General features: G+C 36.4%; 1 protein-coding gene across 2 annotated transcripts in view; it reads right to left on the reverse strand.

Annotated features, from left to right (window-relative positions):
* Positions 1-17,723, reverse strand: part of LOC147400701 (putative E3 ubiquitin-protein ligase ARI8) — a 29,833-nt gene that overhangs the window by 780 nt on the left and 11,330 nt on the right. For both annotated transcript variants that reach the window (XM_086446510.1, XM_086446511.1), the window contains exons 5-11: positions 17,512-17,684; positions 14,196-14,300; positions 14,001-14,089; positions 13,467-13,574; positions 13,200-13,290; positions 12,982-13,071; positions 6,284-6,331 (exon numbers count right to left, since the gene is read on the reverse strand). In XM_086446510.1, the coding sequence (XP_086302636.1) occupies positions 6,284-6,331; positions 12,982-13,071; positions 13,200-13,290; positions 13,467-13,574; positions 14,001-14,089; positions 14,196-14,300; positions 17,512-17,684 (704 nt within the window). The remainder of the gene's footprint in view (positions 1-6,283; positions 6,332-12,981; positions 13,072-13,199; positions 13,291-13,466; positions 13,575-14,000; positions 14,090-14,195; positions 14,301-17,511; positions 17,685-17,723) is intronic.

Raw genomic sequence — 17,723 nt, forward strand, 5'->3', positions numbered from 1 at the left:
CCACCTGTTGAACAGTTGATCACATATAATTGAATGTGAACCACACAAGACCATGCTTTTCAGTTTACCGTATCCGGAAAATGTTTTTTCCTTGGAAGATGTTATCCCAACTTAAACAATGAAATTAATTATGGGTTTTACAACACTCTCTCTCTCTCTCTCCCCCCCCCCCCCTCCCCCTCCCCCCCTCTTCTACTCTTGTTGCTGTCCAACTCAAATAGAAATGAGTATATTCAAGGCGATTTGGGAATGTTAGGAGTAATAAGTTATTATTAGTATAGGTAATATTGTCTTTTACTTTCTTTTGTTATTTAGTTATGATATATAATACATTAGGGTTGGAGTTAATTCGACTCCTCCCACGTTTCTCTAATATCTTCTCCTGTTCTCCTTCTCAAACTCTTAATCTACACATGGTATCAAAGCACATCGTAAGAGTTTGAATCTTTCTGTTCTTACTTTTACTATTTCTTGATTGATTCGTAAAAAAATCAGATTATTCTTGATATGATTAAAGGTTAACAAAGAGTTTGTATTTAATCCTCCATGTGGAGGTATGATTGTGGTTGTGGTTGTATGTAGATCCTTATGCGAGCAAATCTAAGAAGTTTTTATCGGTTGGTACTGTTTTTGTGTAAGTTTGGTGGTTCTCCAGTGTGACGGAAGGTATTCGTAGTAGTGTTTGAGTTCGTCTGAACCATAAGATCAATTCCTCAACTTCTTTTAGCCTGTGCAATTTCATCAAGAAAGTTTTTTGCAATTTTTTGGGTGGTGCAATTTCACTAGGAGAGAGTTTTGTCTGTTTTTTGGAGATTTTTTGTAAATCTTGGCTATAAGGAATTCGTGACGAGGAGATTTTCTAATAGTAGAAAAATGTAGAGCAATTTTACTATGTTCTCATGGTTGATTTATGGAGCAAAAAACAAATATGTGGATTTCTCAAGTCCTTGTAAGGCTTCAGATGACTTCCATCAAACTTAATGGAAGCAATTACATTCAGTGGTCTAAAGTAGTAGAGGTGTTTTTGAAGGTAAAGGAGAAACACAGTCACTTGCTAATAAAAAAGCCTACTTCCAAATATCCGAATGTGATAGATGTATGGGGAGCAAGAAAATGTTCAGATTGTGACGTGGCTGTGGAACAGTATGGTTTATGTTGCTTGACACAGCAAAGAATGTATAGGAACAAGTGAAACACATGTATTCTGGATCAAATAAGATCCTCCAGATTTATAAGCTCACATGGGAGTACTTTTCTCTGCAACAAGATGACAAGACCATAGAGCAAGTTTTTGCTTATATGATGCGAATGCATGAAGAACTTAATTAGTACCAACCTATTACTAGTGATATCTGCATGATGCAGAAACAAAGGGAAGATATGGATGCCATTCGATTCCAATCTTCTCTCTGACCAGAGTACGAGGCAGTTAGATCTCAGATTCTGGGAAGTCAAGATCTTCAATCTCTTACAGATGTTTTCTTACAACTTAAGAGAGAAACATTCTCAAATAGTGGCCATGTTAGTCGTGATTGATCAACTTTAGCAGTTCTTGGAGGCCGTGGAAGTTGTAGTTGTCGAGGGGGTCGTGGTGGTGGTAAAGATTCAAGGGGAGGCAGAGGTGGAGACCGTGGAACTCGTAAATGTACCCATTGTGACCTTGATGAACATACAGTAGACTATTGCTGGGATTTACATGGCAAACCCGCTGCTCATCAGATTTCATCATCAGTTCAAGATTCAAAGCATACACCTATTTCTATAACTTCTGACCAACTTACGGAGAAGTAGTCCATTATTCTTTCTAGGGAAGAGTATGAAAAATTGTTGCTAGATCTACTCAACCTTCTTCCTCCACTGCTATTTTAGCCCAAACAAGTATGGCATTCACTTGTTTACTGTCTACATCTAGTCCTTAGATCATTGACTCTGGTGCATCAAACCATATGACAGGTAACTCTAGTTTGTTTTCTTCTTTTCATTGCTCTACTTGTCAAAATGTTAAATTGGCTTATAGTTTATTTTCTACAGTTGTTAGGTAGGTACATCCCAACCCATCTTGAGATTTATTTGTCTTTTGTGTTCAATGTCCCTAAATTTCCTTTTAGCATTTTATCTGTTAGTCAACTGACAAAGAAATTACAATGTTTAATAACATTTTTCCCTGACCATCGTGTTTTTCAGGATCTAAAGACAAAGAAGACGATTGGTGGCAGGTGTGAAGTAGGTGGTCTATATTATCTAGATTATGCTCTTGCTAGTACACCACTTCATTGATCTTCCAACTCTTTTCAGTGGCATTGCAAGTTTGGCCACCCGTCTTCTCGGATTCAACGTAGTTTAATTCCTTATTTTAGTCATGAGTCTATTATTTGATTGTGAAGTGTGTCGGTTAAGCAAACACCATCGTGTTTATTTTCCACCTAGTGTAAAAGGTAGAGTGTCTAGTCTTTTTCATTTAATTCATTTATTCTGATGTATGGGGACCTACAAGAGTTCTATCGTACCTTGGTTTAAGTATTTTGTTACTTTTGTGGATGATTTCTTAAGAATGACTTGATTGTTTTTAATAAAAGATCGCTCAGAATTGTTTACAATTTTTAAACAATTTCATATGGAAATAAAAACTCAGTTTGGTATGCCTAATTGTATTTCGAGTTCTGATAATTCCAAGGAGTATTTTCTTGGTCATTATGTTACATCTCACTCTCATAGAATTATTCATCAGTCTTCTTGTGGGTATACCCCTCAACAAAATGGGGTTGCTGAATGCAAGAGTCGACATCAATTAGAAGTTGCCTGTGTTTTAATGTTCCAGATGAAAGTTCCTGAAACTTATTGGAGTGAAGTTGATCTCACTTATTGTTATTTTATCAATAGGGTGCCTACTCCTATTGTAACGCCCCAGGCCTACAATAGTACAATATTGTTTGCTTTGGGCCGAAGCCCGCATGGTTTTAAAACGTGTTGCACTATTTAGGGTATGATTTGTCCTTATAAACCAAGATCTGAACGTTTTCTTGTCCGACGTGGGACTAAGTTTCAAACTCCACCTTGCCATTCCAACCGACAACGTGACAGTTCCACTTCAACCATGCGGTTTCCGCAGCCCTTTCCACATCCAGCCAGTGGCACATCGGCAAGGCCGTGACAAACTCCACACCAAACAGGAAGAGATGTCATTAGCTCTGATACCATTTATAACGCCCTAGGCCCACAATAGTACAAGGTTGTCCACTTTGAGCCAAAGCCTGCACAGCTCTAAAACACGTTGGACTATATAGGATCTAGTTTGTCCTTATAGACCAGGATCTGAATGTTCTCACATCCAATATGAGACTAAGTTTCACACTCCTCGCTGTCATTCCACCCCGCAATGTGACGGCTCCACTTCGACCATGCGGTCTCCGCAGCCCTACTCACGTAAATTAGTGGCGCACCGACAAGGCCGTGACAACCTCCTCACCAAATAGGAAGAGTCGTCCTCGGCTCTGATACCATTTGTAACGCCCCAAGCCCATAATATTACAAATGGTATCAAAGCCGAGGACAGCTCGGCCTATTTGGTGGAGAGGTTGTCACGGTCTTGCTGATGCACCACTGAATGGACGTGGAAAAGACTGCGGAGACCGCATGGTCGAAGTGTAGCCATCATGTTGTGGGGTGGAATGGAAGGGAGGAGTATGAAACTTAGTCCCGGACAGGGTCTATAAGGAAAAAATCAGACCCTACAAACAACACATTTTAAAATCGTGCGAACTTTGGCTCAAAACGGACAATATTGTATTATTGTGGGCCTAGGGCATTACACCTATTCTCTGGAGTAAATCTCCATACAAGGTATTATTTACTGATAGTCCGTATTTTCATCTTACTCGTGTTTTTGGATGTATTTGTTTTGTTCATTTTCTAGGATCTGGTCGGGATAAGTAAGATCTAAAAAGTTTAAATTGTGTATTCCTTGGCTATTCCCGTACATAGAAGGACTATAAATGTTATAGTCCTACTTTGCGTAAACATTTTGTATCTGCGGATGTTACATTCTTTGAGTTTATCCCATATTTTTCTAACACATCTTCTAATGACATTGGTGTTACTCCTGTTATATTGCCTATTCCCGTTTTTATTCCTACTCTCCACCTTTTAAAGTGTACTACAAGAGGACCACTAAAACACCAACAATGCCAACATCTTCTTTATCTGCAAATCCAGTTCCTTCTCCATATCCACTTCCAGCCGAGTTACCTATTGCTTAGCATAAAGGTACTCATTCTTGTGTTACTAAGCATCCCATTACTAACTTTGTGTCATATGCTTCATTATTTTCTTCTTTGTCCATTTTTATTTTGTCAATGTCCTCTATTTATATTCCTTAGTATTTTTAGGACGCCTTATCCCATCTAAGTTGGATGGCGACAACGAAAGAGGAAATGACTGTCCTTCATAACAATGATACGTGGTATCTTATCTCTTCCTCCGGAAAGAAGGTGGTGGGATGTAGATGGGTTTATGTTGTTAAGTTCCACCCTGATGGCACCATTGATACATTGAAGGCAAGACTGGTTGCAAAGAGTTATACACAGACGTATGGAATTGATTATACTGAGAGTTTTTCCACAATGGTTAAGATTGTTTTCGTTCGTGTTATTATTTCTTTAATTGCATGTCTGGGTGGCCCTTGTACCAACTTGATGTGAAGAATGCATTTTAACATGGTGATTTGCAGGAAGAGGTGTATATGGAACAACCATTTGTGTTTGTTGCTCAAGGGGAGATTGGTAAAATATGTAAACTCAAAAAGGCATTTTATGGTTTGAAACAGTCCTCGTGAGCGTGGTTTGAAAAAATTTAGTAATGCAGTTCTTGAGTTTGGGATGTCAATGTGTCAAACATACCACACCATTTTTCATTCCCACTCCACTAGTGGGTATATTCTTATATATGTGGATAATATTGCATTGAGAGACAGTGATACATACTATTGGGATTGAGAAGTTAAAAGTCATTTCTATAGCAAAAGTTTCATACTAAAGATTTGAGTAAGCCAAGATACTTTCATGGTATTGAGGTTGTACATTCAGTTGGTGGTATTAGTCTATTACAAAGAAAATATACCCAAGATTTATTAGATCAGACTAGTTTACTTGAGTCTAAACCTATGGATTCTCTCATAAATCCAAAACAGAAGTTGACTATTGATCAAAGAGATTCCTTTTGATGATTATGGTAAGTATAGGAGACTTGTTAGGAAGTTGAACTACCTCACCATTACCAAGCCGAACATTCCATTTGTTGTGAGTATTGTCAGTCAATTTATGGAAGCTCCTAAGTACCTCATTGGGTAGCATTGCAGCGTAATGTTAGGTACTTGAAAGGTTTCTCAGGGCATGGTTTGCTATACAAGTCAAATGGTCATACTCGCATAAAAGGATACACGGATCCAGATTGGGCAGATTCTCCTTCAGATAGAAAATCCACCACAAGATATTGTATATTCTTGGGTGGTAATCTTGTGACATGGAAAAGCAATAAACAAATAGTTGTTGCTAACCTGGTTTAAACACTTTCTTCAGGAGATAGGCTTTACAATAGAATTACATATGAGTCTCTTTTGTGATAACCAGGAAGACATACACATAGCTTTTAATCGTGTGTTTCATGAGATGACGAAACATATTGAAGTTTATTGTCATTTTGTTCGTGATAAACTCCTGAATGGTGAAATTGCTAATCTATGTGAAGTTTAAAGACCAACTTGCTGATTTTTTTACTAAGTCATTGGGTTCTAATAGGGTTTATTATATTTGTTACAAGCTGGGATTATATGATATATTCTCCAACTTGAGGGGAAGTGTTAAGAGTAATAAATTCTTATTAGTAGGGGTAATATTGTCTTTTTCTTTCTTTTGTTATTTGGTTGTGATATATAATACATTCTGCGACTAGGGTTGGAGTTAATTCGACTCCTCCCACGTTTCTCTAATATCTTCTTCTATTCTCCTTCTCAAAATCTTAATCTACAGGGAAAAAAGTCCAATAAAAGATAAAATGAAGGAAATTCTATCTAGATGGTTGGACATGTACATTCAAGGCCAATGAAGACCAGTATAAGGAGAAATTTGATGCAAGTTGAAAGCTCTAAAAAATTAAGAGGAAGACCTTCTGACAGAAGGCCCCTCTAATCCATTATCCATTTAATAAACTACTGAGCAATTTTAGGCATATCGACCAAACAAGAAAATGAATTGAAAATTATGAAACACAGAGAAAGTATTTCACTTACATTCACATCTTGCATTTGTTGTAAATCTGCAAGTGCCTTTTGCCTTGACTGCCAGTAAAAAAAGAAGATAACAGATTCTTTTAGATAAATGTTTGCAAAATAAGTGATTGCATGTCATTGTAATGCAACTTTGAGGTCATGGATTCAACTCCAGCTTACGCACCCAAGAAAAATGAAGAAGCGAGTGCATGCCACTGAAAATACACAGTTATGGACACAAAATTGTAGGTATTTTGAATCCTCATAAGGGTGAGTGTTTAAAAAAAGTATTATAAAGATTTGTGGGGATTTCCCAATGGTGCTGAGGTATGGTTAAAAAAAAAGGTTATGAAATATGAAATATGAAATAGTGTGGTCAGTAAATTTTAATAATATATGGTGTGCCCACAAATACACAGATATATTCTTATTAAGGGTTAAGGTTGAATCCTACTAAAAGGAAGAAGGAATTGTTGGTTCCAAGATTTCAAAGGAAATTTAAAAAAGGAGACTATTTTGTTCTCATTAAAAAAGGACATTTTTGATGAATTGTGTTGGGAAATTGGATTTGAAAGGTGTACATATAATGTGATGTGTTTATAGCCATTCATAGATAGATCCTCAGTTCATATAATTTGGGGAAGTCGGCCCATCCTATAGACTGAAAGTTCCATTTGGACGATTATCTTACATGATCTTGACATTATTCATTTCAATCAGTCTAAGGTGATTGATGTAATGAGGTAAAGGTACATTTTGTACAAGGAACACAAGGAATGGGCATCAACCATGTATTCATCCATTGCAAGACTATTTCGGTAGCGTTGAGTTTCTCTTTCTCTCATTGATTGGTTCCAATTGGATATTTCTTATTCATTTTTATTTATTTTTTTGATAACCAAAATTTATTGAATAGAGTACAAGAAGTCTGCAAAAAAAACAAGAAAAGAGCAAACAACAAAACAAGAAAGGAAAACAAGCAAACAAAATCAACCCCTACTAATCAACTCCCATCTAAACACGAAGTCTTCAAACGTAAGTCCCCTGAACTCCTGAAACTGTTTACACCAATAAAACAACAGCACAACGATACTAAAAATAATATCCGGGATATTTCTTATTTATATTGCAAATGTATTTTCTTTTTGGTCATCTGGGTCATTGGTTATAGAATAAAATTTCCTTCTGAAGACTCCCTTTCTGGCCTTTTTGAGGTATTCAAAATGACCACGACAGCCACATCTTTGGAAATATTACAGACCCACATTGCCCATATAATTGAATGGCTATAGGTGGCTTCTTATAGGATGCACATCCATTTTGAAAGAATTATAAGATGAATAATGATTTCCACCCCAACCCCCCTCTGACATACACCCCCATCAAAGAACGTAGATCATTTGCCTCGGGATACGCAGAACCATAAATATTTTCTTGCATATCCCGAGGCAAATGATCTACTGTTCTGTGATGGCAGTGTACAGGGGCGTATGTCAAAGGGGGGCGTCAGATTATGACAACTCTTATAAGATATCAAGTTTGAAGATAATGCCAGCAATTTTGGGTGTATTGTTATGAGCATAAATTTAGTCAATAGTTAATCCATGGCAAAGGAATCATTATCTTGTATTTTCAAAAAAAAAAAGCATTATCTTGTATTTTATATTTTTCCATGGAAGTTTTCACTATTCTTGCACATTCTTATATATTTTAATAATAACCAAAGTACTATCAAAATAAAAAATTTCATCACCATCTTACACATTATCCTAAATATTGGTGTTGGTGACACGGATCCTATTTCACCATTCCACTACACAAGATCATATATCGACAGTCAGCACAAGCATCTTCATATCTTTTCTTTCCACCTTTGTCCATGTTATTTTAAACCTGCTCATTGCCCTTTAGTTCCCTTGATTTGCACCGACACGCTCCTTACTAGTGTTGATATTGGTCCTCTTCATACATGCCCAAGCCATATGAATTTCCATTATCCTAAATATTGGTGTTGGTGATACGAATCCTATTTCACCATTCCACTCTACACAAGATCATATATCCACAGTCAGCACAAGCATCTTCTTATCTTTTCTAGTGTTGATATTGGTCCTCTTCATACATGCCCAAGCCATGTCAAATGACTTTCCATTATATATCTCCTATTGAGGCTATTCCAAAATTTCCTCAAATGTCCTCATTTTTCTTTCGTTGTCTCACCACTCGTTTGTTTCGACATCTTCATCTCTGCAACTCATTATACGGACATGTTTTTTATTGATTGCCCAACATTGAACTCCCTAAAGCATGGTTAGTATGATGTTGGTTTGTCCGTCAGTGTTTTTATTAGGTAGTTTTGACCCTATTAAACCTTAAATTTCTAAGGTACCCTCTACCATTCTCAGTTTGAACTCATTCCCTCTTTAATTTCATTAGCCAACACTAAATCATCTGCAAAGAACATACCACGAGGAACGAGACATGCCCCTGAATACAAGCAATTAATCCATCCATGACTAGTACGAAAAAAGGTATATGCTTAGGGATGATCTCTAGTGCAAACACATTCTAACTACAAACTTCATCGTCTCACCACCAATTGTTCCAACACTCTTCCCAAGAATCCACAATGTTTTCTCTAGGGTCTTTCATATGCTTTTTCTAAGTCAATAAAAACCAAGCCTAGATTCTTCCGCTTTTATTTCGAAACTTTTACATTAGTTGTCTAAGAAGATAGCCCCATTGGTTGACTTCCCCGTTAAGAAGCCAAATTGTTTTTCCTATATTGTAGTTTCTTATCTTAACCTTTTCTCCATCACCCTCACCCCACAATTTAATAGTGTGAATCATAAGTTTTATCCACAATATTGCACATCACCATGTTTTAATAAATGGGTGCCATATTACTTCTTCTCTTGGTTGCCATTTTCTTAATTTCTGAAATCTTGTTAAAAAACTTAGTTAACCAGCACAATCCATTTTTTCCCATGTACTTCCAAATCTTTATCGAGATATCATCTAGATCTGAAGTGTTTCTCACATTCATCTTAGCCAAAGCAACTTCCACTTCTGTTTTTATAATCTTGCAATAGCTTTAGTGGTTATGGTCCTTATAGGATTAGTGTTTCTTTCTAATATGTGACCTTAATTTGAAATTTATGAAAATAATCCCTCCATTTTTCCTTAATGTGCTTGAATCTTAACAAAATTATTTGGTTTTTGTTACTAATGCATCGACCTTAATGTATGTCTCTAGCTTTCCTCTTTTTGCATTTTTGCAAGCTTTTTAGATATCTTTTCTTCTATTTTTGTATCAATTTTATTAAGTTTTGGCCACTCTATTTTGTTGTCAAAGTCTTGAACCATAATTTCTTTTCTCTAATGATCTTTTGAATCCCATTACACTACCATGATATTCTTTTGTGAGTGACTTTCCCCTTTAGATTCTCTAAGAACTTATTCCACCGCTCCTCTAGTACACTTGGCCATCTCTTTAAATGAATCGATTCAATAAGAGATATGGAAGAAATAAATAAAGACGTAAGCACACAAAGATAACACAGAGATTTATGTGATTCCCTCAAAATTGAAGTACTTTCACAGATCCACACTGATTCAACTATGAAGAGAAAACTCTCGGTTACAGATTACATCCTTTCACCGAATAAGGAGAATATATATACCCCTAGGGTTTTAGATATGCGAAACAACAGTAGAATGACTAACAATAATACCTTGCTGACAGTATTATCAGGCTCCACAAACCATAGCAATCTCCCACTTGGAGATTGATCAAGAACATCTCCGCTAAACATGCTACATCTGAAAAATAATGCCTCTATAGCAAACTCGTGTGAATCTTCGGTCTTCTAATCTTGAAGACCAACATAGGTTGGACATGACTCCAATTTCTCTACAATAACCACCTTAGTAAACATTTCTGTAAGATTCTGGTTCATATGTATCTTTTCTAAAGTAGGTAGCCCCTTTACCAAAATAGATCCATGAAACAGTACTTAATATTTATATGCTTCGTCCTTGAATGAAAATCCAAATTCTTTGCAAGACAAATTGCATTCTATCAATGTACAACTTGCAATTTTCTTGCTCCTTCACCAATTCTTTTAAGAAATACTATAGTCATAGCATTTCCTTGCAAGCTTCCATTGCAACAATACACTCTGATCTATTATCAAGATGGTAACATGTCTATAATTGTGAGACCCAATTGATTGTTGCACTGCCAAAGTAAATGCATACCCTGTAGTGCCCTTCCTACTATCAATGCCCATTGCCAAACCAGAATCAATATGCCCTTGCAAACTGATTTGGGATCCTCCATAGCATAGTGTTGCATCAGGAGTACCTCTCAAAAACGGATCACAAAATAATTAAAGAGTACCCTTCAAACTTCTGAAAATCCATTTGATAGCTTCCCAATACTTATTTCTGATGTTGTTCATATATTAACCAATATATGGTCTTGTGCAGACCATGACATACATCGAACTACCAATAGCTGAAGCATATCAAATTGATGGAGGATAAAGTAAACTATCCAAATATGATGGTTTGAGATCAAATAAAATTACTTGCTGAAATAATAAGGATATTATTATCTGAAACTACAACAAATTTAGATACCTAACAAATAATCACTAAATAATTGTAGGTTCGGTGTAATTCTATCGTGCTACTCTCCAATATTAAATCAAGGGATCCTAAAAGAAGTTAGAACTTCCAACTAGCCTAGGGTATTAATCTAGTATCAAGGGGAAGCTCAAGGATGATCAAGGTCCAAAGAAGTATATAATAAACCCTGTTCAAGAGTGGACTTTAAGTACTTAAGGATTCTTTATGCAACATCCAAGGGTGTTGTGGTTGGTGTGTCCATAAACTAACTTACCACATTGACTGCATATGTAATATATGGTCAGGTTAGCGAAAGACAAACAAGTCGACCTACAACTCTCTAACATCTATTTGCCTCCATGAGGTGATCACTACCTTCACTAAGTTAATGATTCGACTTAATGGGAGTATCACATGGTTTACATCCCATCATACATGTCTCCAATAGATGATCAATAGCATACTTTTGCTGTGAAATGAAAATACTTTCTTAAATATGGAAACTTCAATCACAAGAAAGTACTTCAGCAGACCTAGATCTTTAGTCTCAAACTCCTTAGCTAGCTGACCTTTTAGTTTCATCATCTCATCAAGATCATTCTCAGTCATTGCAATAGCTTTATGTAGGTAAGAGTTTTTTTTTTTTAAGTATAATATATTGATAAAGGCGGGAAAACAAGATACAAGGAGGCCAAGAAAGCCTCACAAAGAGCAACAAAGAAAAGAAAACTACAGTATCAGTGATTACATAAAGAGTACCATCTAAACACAAAATCATCAAAAGTAGTCCCCGCGAACTCAATGTTATGTTTTGACCAAAGGTATAAAAAACCCAAGATCTCCAAGAAACTTGCATGAAAGCTACTAATCTTATTATTGAACACTGTTATTTCTCTCGTTCCAGACCCCCCAAGCAATGGCCGAGGGAAGCAAAGCCCACAGGATCTGTTTTCTGGTGTGGAAAGCATTACTGGCCCACTCTACTAACAACGAGGAAGAACCCAGTTATAGAAAAGACCAAGGAAAGTTGACCAAATATTATAAGAAAAAAAACAATGGATTAAAATGTGATCAACAGATTCCCCATCCTCAAGCAAAGGGGAAAACAATTGAGAGTGATCCAACCCCGCACAACCAAATTATCCAACGTAAGAATCCTACCAAGGGAAGCCAACCAAACAAAAAATGATATTTTAGAGGGAACTAACCTTGACCAAATGATGGATCCCGATAGGGATCGCTTAACGAAGGGAGTAAGCCACTCATAAAAAGACCTAACAAAGACTCTCAAATCCTTAGCCCTTATCCATTCCCATTTATCCTGTTTGCTGTCGTTGAGGTGAAACGTATTTAGAAGGTCAAGGAAAAATGTCACCTTAGTTAACTCCCAATCATTAAAGTTTCTCTTGAATCCCAAATCCCAAGTAAGATTGGACTCGTTGTACATCAAACACTGCTGAATAGAGCGGTCCTTCTTAATAGAACAGGCGTTCAAAGACGGAAATTGAGTTGTCAGAGGCGATGTGCCGCACCAAATCCCAAGCAGGTAAGTGTTATTTTCTTGTTGGAGTACTTAATGAATAATGTGTGGTTAACCTAACCATGCTTGTAACCAATCCTTGCCATGGTACTGTGAAATCTCTAAAGCCATGCTTTAAATCATACAATAGTTTCTTCTAATTGCACACTTTCGCTTCAACGGAGGAATACTTAAAACTATGATGTAGTATCAAATACACTTCCTCCAACTCGCCATGCAAAAAACAAAAAGTCATTCTTCACATCAAACTGCAACAAAGGCCATAGTCCTGATTGTCTATAAAGGATAAGAGAAAACAATAATTTACTGACAATGTTGTTCACTCAACATATTTCTACTCTGATGTACTTGCAATAATTTAGTAGCTTGTGATTGATAATTTAGCAATTTGATAATCTTTAATTTGAGAAAAATTGTTCTTTAGCTGTCATCATTGTATAGCTAACAAATCAAGAATAAGACATACAACCGTGGAATTGATGAATTCATTGACAACATGTCCTAGTTGCAATAGTGACGTAGATAGAGGTGACAAAACTGTACATACCAACTGGTTGGTCGCCCATCGCTCATAATAGTGCGTGTATCTCTCTAAAGAATTTTTAGCCATCTCTCTCCTTTTCTCAGTCTCATCATACTATAAGCAATAAAATAAATGAAAGGATGAAATTAGTAATTCGCAAGATAATAGCACATATTCTATCAATAATATCAGGCAAAATAATGTTATATAGGACAAAAAAAAATTGGAACATAAACACGTACCACTCCCTCTTGTTTTCCTGTCTCATAACGGTTACATGCATAGAAACCACCTGTCCTCTCACCATGATCCAACCATGAACCAAGGCACAACCTGTAAGCACGTACAAGAAGAAGAAAAAATAAATACGGAAAAAAGCGAAACTCATATCTGGAGTTCATACAAAGGAAAGCACTCCTTTTTACAAATTAAAAAAAAAAATGCAGAAGGGATTAGAAAGAGAATTCTATCTACACAAACATATTTACAATATAAATATTAAAAATTACCAGCAAAACTCGAATTTACAAGGAGGTGTGCATGTAATATGCATACAACCCTGGTTTTTCTCAATTGGTCGCTTGCATTTTGGACAAGGCTTGGAATTGGCCAAAATCCTAAATATCGCACCAGCAAAAAATTAGAATCGTTCAGAAAATATGCAAAGCAACACAAAAAGATGAAATTTCTGGAAAGATCACTCTATGTCAACATAAACAAACTCAAAAATGTACAGGAATACATTAGTAATTCAACCAAACTAAATTAGAAATGACAGAAGTAATTCAGTACTGATGAAGAGGGTCTACATAAATTATTCTACCTAGTTTACTAGTTACTGGATGGGAGGAAATCCCGGCAAGCATGAACCTAAGTCACTAAGATGTTAAATTTAGACAAGAAGATACCTATCAAAAAAACAAAAAACAAAAAAACATAAGAAATCTACAAAGGTCAAATTACAAGAACCAAGAATGCAATAACACTGAAGATGCTCATTATAACAACTTCAGATACCATGCTCTTATTATCTTATACCATACCAATTCATGTTTTCAGACTCAGCACTATTCTTCAAAATCCACTTGGCCACGGTGCCACAATCCACGGGACGGTGAGCTTCTTCAGTACACTAGAAGTTTAGATCCAAAAGATTTAAAGAGGTCAAATGGTATACAATCAATACCGCTGAGGAAAAATAGAATATATGTTTACAGAACTACTCATAAGAAACTCACGTTCCAGCAAAAGCTATACGTGCATTTGCAAGAAACATCGTAGCTCCCACCACCAATAACAAAATCTACAGCACATTCGCAGCCTGGAGCAGGGCACCATTTGGTCTAGAAATGAAAAGGAAAAAACATAAACAACAATGAAGGCAGCAAGAAAAATGCCTATTTTCCCATTATCAAATTCTCATTTATAGAATCTAGAACAATACAGACAAATGAGCAGCAAGAAGAATTTTAGAAAGTGATTCTCAAGTCTCATTAATGAGAGCTTGATATATATACATATAAATGCCCTTACATAGAATTAAAATAAGCAACTAAAGAAACTACATTATTTCCAATAATCCCCCTCAAACTGGGACAAATATATCAACTAAGCCCAACTTGACAAGATGACAGTTAGTAACAGAAGGTCCAACAAACTTCGTAAGCATATTAGCAAGTTGTTCTGAAGAAGATACAAAGATTGTCTGTAGAGCACAGGAATGAACTTTTCCCTTGAGAAAATGAACATTAACTTCTATATGCTTGGTTCTCTCATGAAGGACTGAATCAGAAGCAAGCATGATGGCAAACTTGTTATCGCAAAACAAAGTAGAAAGACCTGAGACTGAAAAACCTATCTCTATCAGCAAAGATCTAATTCAAATAAGCTCGCAAATGCCAAAGGGCCATAGTACGAGACTCAACTTTAGTAGAAGAGCAGGAAACCACACTTTGTTTCTTACTTTTCCATGAGATTAACTTACTACCATGGAAAGCACAAAACCCAAAGGTAGATCTCCTATCTATAAGAGAACCAGTATAATCAGATTCAATGAAGCGGGACAAATGTGGTTAAGCAGTGGAGTAGAAAAGTCCAAAACCAAGACGAGACTTCAAGTAGCAAAGAATACGATAAACTGCATCAAAATTTGAAGTGCGTGGGGCATGCATGAATTGACTAACCACACTTACCGCAAAGGTTAAATCTAGTCTTGTGTTAGTCAGACAAATCAGACGGCCAACAAGTATCTGATAAGAAGAAAGATCAGATAATAAATCATCAACTTCGGCATGAAGATGATGATTTTGATCCATAAGGGAGGAGGCAAGGCGACAACCAAGCATACCAGTGTCCTGAAGGAGATCCAATGTGTATTTATGCTGAGATAGCGAAATACCACGGCAAGAACGGGCCACTTCTATCTTCAATAAGTACTTGAGGGAACCCAAGTCCTTAAACTCAAACGTACGACCCAATAGCATCTTAACCCTGTCAATCCATTGAGCATTATCTCCAGTTACTATAATATCATTTACATAGACTAATACAATAATGCAACGGCCATCCACTCCTCAACGAACAAAACAAGTATGGTTCAAATGGAATCTAGAAAACTCCATAGATAAAATGACCTCAGAAAAATGTTAAAACTAGACTCACAGAGACTGCTTCAGATCATACAGAGATTTGAAAAGACGACATACTTTCTTAAAATACTCCCCCTGAAGACGAAACCCGGGAGGGGGGTCCATATAGATAACCTCAGTCAAATCCCTATTCAGAAAGGCATTCTTCACATCAAGCCGGTGAAGAGGCTAGAAATGACAAACAACTAAAATGATAAGGAGACGAACTGTAGAAAGTTTAGCTATAGGAGCAATTATAACATCAAAATCATTTCCTATAGTCTGCGTAAATCCCTTAATGACTAGGTGGGCCTTGTATCGATCAGCACTGCCATGCGCGAGATACTTGACAGTGAAAACTTATTTACAACTAACAATTTATTCCCCAAAGGAAAGATGAACAAACTCCCGGGTAGAATGTTGTTGTTGATTTTCATTTTCACACTTCATATGGTCATTTATTGTATTTTGATGACTCAATGAGTGCGTTTTAACACTTATTTATCATTGTTCATAGTTTAAATAAAAAGTTCCTAAATATTTTCAAGACTTCCAAGGTATTTTCATCATTTAAAAATAATATTAATTTCCACATTGATTGAAATATGCCCACGAAATATTTTCCTTTTTATACCCCCCATTCTTTTTGCACATACAACAAAAATTAGCAAAAAAATGATGCCCCTACTTATCACGCTCTTTCCATTGTTAGGATCTTGCCCCTAGCAGTTGCCCAAATTTAATAAATAAATAACCGTCAAGAGAACATTTGGTCCCCACACTGCCACAAATGGAAATATTTCAAACCGAAGCAAAGCATGATAAAAGGAGCAAACTACGAATATCCTCTCTTCTCTAACTCCCAAAGTCTAATATCCTCGTCCTCCAAGTGAAGGTGCACTGAATCCATAGGGCTGGCTAATTTTGCAATGAAGTCCAGCTCCCAATCGTTAAAGGCTCTTCTAAAACCGTAATCCCAAACCACTCCTTGATCTAATCGAACAATAAAATCTGAAATAGGAACATTTTTTAAGGACATACCAAACATGCCTAGAAATTGATCCTTAAGAAGGGCAGACCCACACCAACAATCCTCCCAAAACTTGATGCTGGAGTGTTTCACGCCTCTGAACCTCACCGTATTTTGGAAGACTAGAACCTTTTTTATTCTAAATACCTTTCCAAACCCCACAACCATAAATAGAATGCATAGGACCACTTTCCCAACCAAAAGATGTCTCTCCAAACTTTGCCATTATAACCCTCCTCCATAGGCTAAACCGGTCATACCCAAACCTCCACAACCACCTACCCACTAGAGCGTGGTTCATTTGTCCTAGGTTGCACAAACCAAGACCAACACTTTTTTTGGGCAGCAAATACACTTCCAATTTACTAAGTGGGACTTCATGTTCTCCACCTTATTGTGCTAAAGGAAATCTCTGAAAAGCTCATTCAATTTCATCCCTAAGCTCTAAGGGATCGAGAAAATGAAAGGAAGTACACTAGGATACCAGCCAAAGGGCTCTTAATTAGAGTCATCTTGCCCCTTTTAATAAATAACAGGACTTCCAAGAAGAGAGTCTTCAAACCACCCTTTCCAAAATCGGGTCTTATAGGAAACTAAATCACAAATGAAATCATAAATAGTAACATTTTCTAAACAATGATATAAAATTTTAATTAAATGACAAATCTAAAACCTTTAATGCTACATAAAAGTTTGGGATTTCTAAATGCAAAAGTTTGTGAGATACAAAATGTGCTAGATGTGAATCTTTATGAAAATCTAGATCCCCATCAAACATGCTTTGAGCCCAATTTTCACAATCTTGTCAATCAAGGCTAATATGGTGAAATAGAAATAAAATGAGTGGCATTAAAAATATTCTTCTATAAATCAAGCTTTTGAGACTTAGATCTGTACCTTCTTATTGTTTTCAACATAAGACCTTAGAAGGTAACGGGAATACTTCTCCTTATCTTCTTCAGAAGCCAATATAATAATCATGTCCTGACCAACAGCAGCACTACAGGATGGATCAGGACATCGTAACATCAAACATCCAGGACCATCATTAATTGATGTGCTAATATAACCTGCCAAAAAAAGTAAAGGAAAAGAAACTAAGATCATCT

The sequence above is a fragment of the Akebia trifoliata genome, chromosome 6 (genome assembly GCF_017979445.1).
Source record: "Akebia trifoliata isolate Shusen 1 chromosome 6, ASM1797944v1, whole genome shotgun sequence".
Classification (NCBI taxonomy): domain Eukaryota; kingdom Viridiplantae; phylum Streptophyta; class Magnoliopsida; order Ranunculales; family Lardizabalaceae; genus Akebia; species Akebia trifoliata.